A 6,948-nucleotide genomic window follows, 5' to 3' on the forward strand; every position below is an offset into this window, starting at 1 on the left:
TTTCAATCCGCCAATGTTGACGAGATGTTCTTCCTGCTGGTGTTAGGGATGATGAGACTTCCGAAGAAACCTACGCGCAAGGATACAAGGCCTAGATCGTCCGCTGAGCCTCCTCCGCGCATGGATCATCCTGTTGCTACGCCTTCTCCTCCTCCTGAGGAAACTGAGGCTGCTGAGGGTACTCAGGTGGATGCGGTCCTTGAGGCTATTGCGCACTTTGATGCTGGAGAGGTTACCGTTGAGGTTATTCCTCCTCCTCCACCCCATTATGAGCTCCAGAGACTGCAGCTTCGTGACAAGGATAGCTTCACTCATCTGTCTTTGGCTGAAATATCCAAGTCTTTTCGTCTTCATAAATTTCATATCTCCTTTGTTGATGGCCCTGACGTGCTTATGGAGTCTTTGATCCGGAGCTTTCCTTATGATGAGAATAATTTGTTGATCAGTGTCGGTCAGTTGGACGCAGGCCTTCTCCTACCTTGTATAGTAGAAAGGATCCTTTCTGCTATGATATTTTATCCACTAGGGATGACCCAGCAAACAAAACTCAGGTCCGAGGGATAGAACAGTATAATTGTAATTACCGGAGTGCCCTGCGCGAGTCTTGGTATCGTAGCAAGGGTAAGAATACTTTGAAGTCTTATGACGAGGATTATACTTCTGTCAATTTCAATGACACCTATGTTTGACGCTATTCAGAGGAGCAGTCTTCTTCCTTGGAGTGTTGGTCCTCACCGTATTCATGTCACTACCAAGCAGATTATGAAAGGTAATACCCTTCATTTGTTGGAGGAAATATACAAGATTGGGCTGATTGTCATTCCTTATTATGCCAAGCATCCGTTGCCGAAGGCTGGTCGCATTCGACGGGATCATGATGATCGTTGGGCTCGTACACCCATTCACATTATTGGTCCCTGGGCTTACGGATTTACCTCTACAGACCCCAATGTTCCTCGCACGGCTTCTTCCTTGACTGCTAAGTATGATGGGTATCAACCTTGGGTCTTCAACCCTGGTACTTACGAGGTAAGCTTTATATAACGATGACGCCTTTGTTTTATTTGTTTTGTGGCCTTTTCTAAGTGTATTCCTCTTGCAGACTGCCCCTACTTATTCTATTGGGACTGCTCCGGGCTCTGCTAGTAATTCTGTAGCTGCTAGGACAAGGAAAAGGAGGGGTTAGTCTGAAGCTTCCAATACACCTGCGGAGGTAAGGATTATACTCCCACCTAAGTGTTGTTAGATTCCTTAGTATTTTGCCCCTGGTCCTTAGCTATCGCATATGTTTTTCTCTTAGGCTTCCGGGAAGAATGGCAAGTTGAAAGCCGTCATTGATGTTGAAGAGTCTGATGAGGACCCCAAGGTTGGTGAGGAAGAGCCTGATGACCAGGATATGGAGGACATTGAGGATACTGGCCTTAGTCCTCATTTGGATGATATTGAGGAAGATTTTTCCAAGGAGAACCCCAGTCCCATCCGTGCTGGCTCAGTGGAGGGTGAGAACCTCGTAGCTGGCGGTGATGCTCCATTTGTTAACCCTGTTAGTGTTCAAGCTCCAGCTCCTAATTTGTCTTCAAAGGTACCCTCGTTTTCTTCCCCTAGTGGAGCATTTCCTGTTGTCTCGGCTTCTATCGGGACTGCTGTTCTATCTCCAATATTCTTCCTTCGTCTCCTGCTACTTCGCTTCAATCAAGTGGTTCATTTGCTAAGGATGTTACCCTGGTGGTGAGGGTTAGCAGCTCAGATTCTCAGCTGAAGAAGAAGGTTATGATTTCACTGGGAAGCTTCTCCTTCAATGCTATGACAACCTCGTTGGGAGCGCTCAATTTGTTTCTATTGCCCATGTTAACAAAGTTGTTGGACCCCCACCTTCGTCACCAGATTGGACCGTACTGGGTAATCTTCCTTCTGCTGGTGATATAGACCTAGGTGGTGCTCAAGATTTTTCTTCAGTTCCCAGCTCATCCACCATGCCGTATCTTCGTCGTGGTGAGGGCTTAGTAATCGTGCCCCATGTTCGCTCTCAAGCGATTGATGGAGTTGTTGTTGAGTCTGGAAAGGGTAAGCTTCCTGAGAACTTGAGCCTTGGTGACTCTGATGACGCCATCCTTGAAGCCATTCTTCGGGATTCGAAAGGACCCTTTTCTCCTGAGGTTGATCACCATAGTTTTTCTAGCTCTTTGGACATTACCACAATATTAGATACCTTGACTGCTCAGTATCAGATGGCTAAGGATCTATTTTTCGATCCAGACCTCCTTCATTCCAGTCAAGGCTTTGGTGAGGTCCGCAAAGGTAGTATCCATGAGATGGAAGCTTTCACGAAAACCCACTCTGATTTCCTTCCTCGTTTTTCTATATCTTGGGTAAGTGGCAGCTCCTTCGTTGATTTAGGATTTGCTTTGAACCTTCATTCGAACCTTTGTTCATTTTTATGCTCCTTTGTTTGCATATTTTCAAATAAGTAGATGTTGGATGCACCTTGTTCAAGTTCTATAGGGCTAAATGTACTCACTTGAGTGCTCTATTGGAGCGTGCTCGTCAATAATATACCCTCGTTAGCACACATCAACCTTCTTCCAGTGATGCTACTTCTGTTCCTAGGGTATCTTCGTTGGAGGATGATCTGAGAAAGACTCAGAGATCCTTGGAAGCTTGTCTGTTGGCTCTTGAGAGAGCTAATAATGCTACTAAAGTTGCTGAGGACGGGCGTACAGCTGTTGATTCCGCTCTGTTTGTTGAGTCCTCCAAAGCCATAGGTTCGTTTATTCTTTCCCTTAGCTTCATTTTTGTTCCTGTTTGTTTGCATAGTCCTGAGACAACCTTCATCTGCCAGCTGGTATCTCTAGTGAGATTAGATGTCTTCGGGATAAAGTAACCAAGTTAACCTCTGATGTTTGGTATTATTAGAAGAAGTCTGACAGGCTGATGAAAGTAACTGTTCATAATGAGGCCCAACTTTTCCTCGAATTTGCTCATAACACGAATCTAGTGAAGCAGATGGATTTGCTTCGTAAAGAATGTGACTAAGCCCTTAATTGGAAGGAGAGTCTCATTTTAAAGCAAAAGGAGGATATTGCCTTAATTGAGAGACGTATCTCATCCCAAGAAATCATCCGCAAGAAATATCATGCGGATTTCGAAGATGCTTGTGCTTCATTAGCTAAGGTTACTGCAGAGCGTAACGTTTTATCTTCTGAGGTCTGTTCTCTTAAGAATAGACTCGTCGAGGCAGGATCCGTGTCATCTTCCAGGTCCCATGCGTCCTTAGTTAGGAAGTTGGAAGAGTTAGAGAATGTTTACCAAGTTTTATCCTCTGAGAGTGATTCACTCCGGATTGATGTTGATGATCTCCGAACTGAACGTGATACTCTTGTAGAAGATCTTGAAGCCGCTGAGGTGGACCTTGCGGAGGCCCAACATAGCTTAGAAGAATCCCTTAGACATGCAGGAGGTAGCTTAGGGTCCTTGTATTCCAGCAACATTCTTTATGTCTTTTGCCGCCTCTTCTTATTGTTTACACCCTTCGTTCTCGCAGGTCTCCAGGAACAGCTGGTGGGTGCAAATGCCAAGATCAATCATCTCGAAGGCCAGATATCCTCGATGGAGACATCCCGTCAATTTGATGCTTCTGCTAAGTTCAAGGCTGAGGCTCTTCAGCAAGCTAATGATCATCTTAGTGCTCAGATGATGGAGCTTCATCAGAAGCCGGCTTCGGATCTAGAGGTTCAGTCTTCTCAAATGAAGGCACAATATGAGCGTTCTGCCATTGATTACATTGAGGAAGTTGAGATACAAGCTGAAGGAGTTGTCTTTCCTCTTCTTCCTTAACATTGATCATGTCGTGTCCAGTCTATCTTAACTGAACTTTTTGATGTATTATTCCCCCAGCTTAGGGGCCTTTGTATCGTCTCATTTCCTTGAAACAATGCTTCGTGATGGTTTGAACCTTTGTTATCTGCAACTTTTTAATACATGTTAGTCATATTTTGGTAACGTTATTACTTGTACCTATGTTATTGCATGAATATTTTGTTTGTAGACGTATTGTATCTAGATAATTGCACATTCAGGTCATCACGAAGTGCTAAGGTATGTTTAACCTTGGGTGGAACGTTCATCGTCCTACCTAAGTATCCTTTGGCCAGAAGGTACCGTGGTGGCGAAAGCTCCTACGTGGGCAATAGTTTTCCTGTAACCCTACGAGTTCAGCGCGAAGGCTGCTTTACTTCGACAAGGTATCTATATAGGGGATATCTTACTTTTTCATATTGCCTCATGAATGGATCCATCACTCCGAGATCCGAGTATTGACATATGCGCAGTTATGTCTTGCCTTGTCTCATCGTCAGTCCTGACGGAGGGTGTCTATTCTAACCCAATTTGTACCTAATCAATAATTGACTTTCTCTTAGTAAAAATTTTCTTTCATTGATTAGTAAGGTTCATAATACCTTTGATCAGGGATAGAACATGGTGGGCTATTTCCCGTTCCCTTCTTCTCCTGAGTAATCACCATTCTCTTACGGGTAGTACATTTTTAGATACATTGTATTTCAAGCGTGTTGCAATACTTCACCTTTGAGGGTTCTTAGGTAGTATGACCCTTTTCCAGCAATGACGTATATGATGTAGGGCTCGTCCCACGTCGGAGCTAGCTTGCCCTTCTCCTTCTTTCTTTGATATGGTGGTATCTGACACAACATGTATTCTTCGACCACAAAGTTTATGGAGATGACCCGTTTGTTGTATTCGCGAGCTAGACTTCGTTGATAGTTTACCATCTTCTGCAAAGCCACTTCCCTCCTTTATTCAAGGTCATCGAGCTTCTATAGCATTTGGTCCGTTGTTAGGTTCTTCTCCCATGCCTCTATTTTTGTTGTTGGAAGTATTATCTTCGTTAAGATGACTGTTTAAGCTCCGTATGTTAGCAGGAATGGAGTTTATCCCGTAGACGCCCTTCTTGTAGTTCGGTAGGCCCATAGGAAATTATGTAGTTGTTCACACCATCTTTCTTATATGCTCCTAGTTTTTTCTTCAAGTTCATCGCTATTGTTTTGTTAGTCGCCTCCACTTATACATTTCTCTTAGGGTATATAGGAGTGGACTTGTTTTTCTGAATGTGGAAAGTATTGAACAACATATCTATGTTCTTTCCTTGCAACTGCTTGCTGTTGTCAGAGACTATGGCGGCTGGTATTCCAAACCTGCATATGATTTGCTCAAATAAGAACTTAAAGACACCTGTGTCCCTTATTCTCGCCAAAGCCTTTGCTTCCATCCACTTGGTGAAGTAACCGTAGCCACGATAAGGTATTTTCTCTTAGAGGTTCCCTCTATCAAGGGTCCAACAATATCAACCCCCCACTTGACAAATGGACAAGGGCTGATGACTGAGTTAAGCTCCGTTGCTGGTGATTTAATCTTCCTGGAAAAGCGTTGGAATCTCTCACAGCGCTTATCCACGTTCTTTGAATCTTTGTCCATGCTTAGCCAGTAGTATCCTTGCATTTTGGCTTTGATTGCCAAGGACCTCCTTCCGCTATGATTGCCGGCATCTCCGCTGTGTATATCATGGAGTATTCTTCTGCCTTTGGTTCGTGAGAGGCATCGCATCATAGGTCCAAGAAATGATCTTCTGTACAGTATTCCATCACGCAGGCTGTATATTGCTGCTTTTGATTCAAGTTTCCGAGCTTCCTTGACATCTGCTGGTAAGGTACCTTTATTAAGGTATTGGTGAACTGGAATCCTCAAATCATCCTCCGCTTCGTCTTCGTTTTCTTCGTCCGACATAGATTGGTCTTTGTCAGATTCTTTGACTTCGACATCTGGTTCTTCTTCGTCTTATTTTACTTTCTCAGCTTCTCTCATGGCTCGAGTCTGAACGGCCAAAGCCTCCCCAGCTTCTGAGATTTGTCCTTCTATCGAAGGCTCGTATATCCTTCCAATTTGCACAAAGGTGGTATTTTTTTCCCTTAGCATCGATGATATGAATGCTAAGGCATCTGCGTGTCTGTTATCTTTTCGATAGGCATGTCTGAATGTAACGTTGTTGATCTTTGACGCATGCTCCTGTGCTAACTTTGGGTACAAAGATAGTACTGGATCCAAAGTTTGATATTTGAGCTCGATTTGTCTAATGAATAACTGTGAGTCACTAGTCAAACGAACATTTTATAAGCCTAGCTCTCGTTCCAAACGTAGACCATGTATGACCGCCTCGTATTCTGTGATGTTATTATTGTATTTTTCGAATTCTAACCTGAACGCATAGATGAGTCGGTCTCCGGTAGGGGTTGTTATTACAATCCCTATGCCCGCGCCCTCTCCATTGGAGGAGCCATCTACAAATATCTCCCACCTCCGTGAATTCTGAGGTTCCAAGAGATCTCCTGGTTCTTGCTTGTCTTCCTCCATTCCTGGGATGTTATCTATCTATGCTTCGTCGTTGAGAGGTAGGTATGCTATAAAGTATGCAAAAATTCGCGATTTCTCAGCCTACCTAGTCTCAAAGGTTATGTGAAACTGTTTGATCATGGCATTCCATTTTGCCACCCTTCCAATTTTCTCCGTGTTGTCGAGGATTTGACCTATCTGAGCCTTTGTGAAGACTCGGATGGTATGTGCGTCGAAATATATCCTTAGTTTTTGTGTTTCCACTACTAAGTCATATATGAGTTGCTCCACCTTGGTATAGTTACGCTCCGCTGAACTTAGTGTCTTGCTGATGTAGTATATGGGCTTTTCTTCTTGTCCTTGATCTCGTACCAATACTGCGCTCACATCGTAGCTTGTTGCTGCTAAGTACAAGGTGAGTATCTCACCTGGATCCGACTTCTGTAGGATGGGTACTGAAGCCAAGTGTTCTTTGATCTTTTGAAAATCTTGCTCGCATTCCGTGGTCCACATGAACCTGCTTCCTTTCCTTAGTGTATCGGAAAA

At 43.9% G+C, this 6,948-nt stretch overlaps 1 protein-coding gene across 1 annotated transcript; it reads right to left on the reverse strand.

The window, feature by feature from the left end:
• Positions 1–5,256: 5,256 nt before the first annotated feature.
• On the reverse strand, positions 5,257–5,799 carry LOC113272432. Its single transcript, XM_026522266.1, has one exon. The coding sequence runs from the start codon at positions 5,797–5,799 to the stop codon at positions 5,257–5,259; it is 543 nt and encodes a 180-aa protein (XP_026378051.1).
• Between the last annotated feature and the right edge of the window lie 1,149 nt (positions 5,800–6,948).

The sequence above is a fragment of the Papaver somniferum genome, chromosome 4 (genome assembly GCF_003573695.1).
Source record: "Papaver somniferum cultivar HN1 chromosome 4, ASM357369v1, whole genome shotgun sequence".
Taxonomy (NCBI): domain Eukaryota; kingdom Viridiplantae; phylum Streptophyta; class Magnoliopsida; order Ranunculales; family Papaveraceae; genus Papaver; species Papaver somniferum.

Coding starts and splice junctions, on each gene's coding strand:
- LOC113272432 (XM_026522266.1), bottom strand. CDS start 5,799: ATGTCGGACGAAGAAAACGAAGACGAAGCGGAGGATGATTTGAGGATT.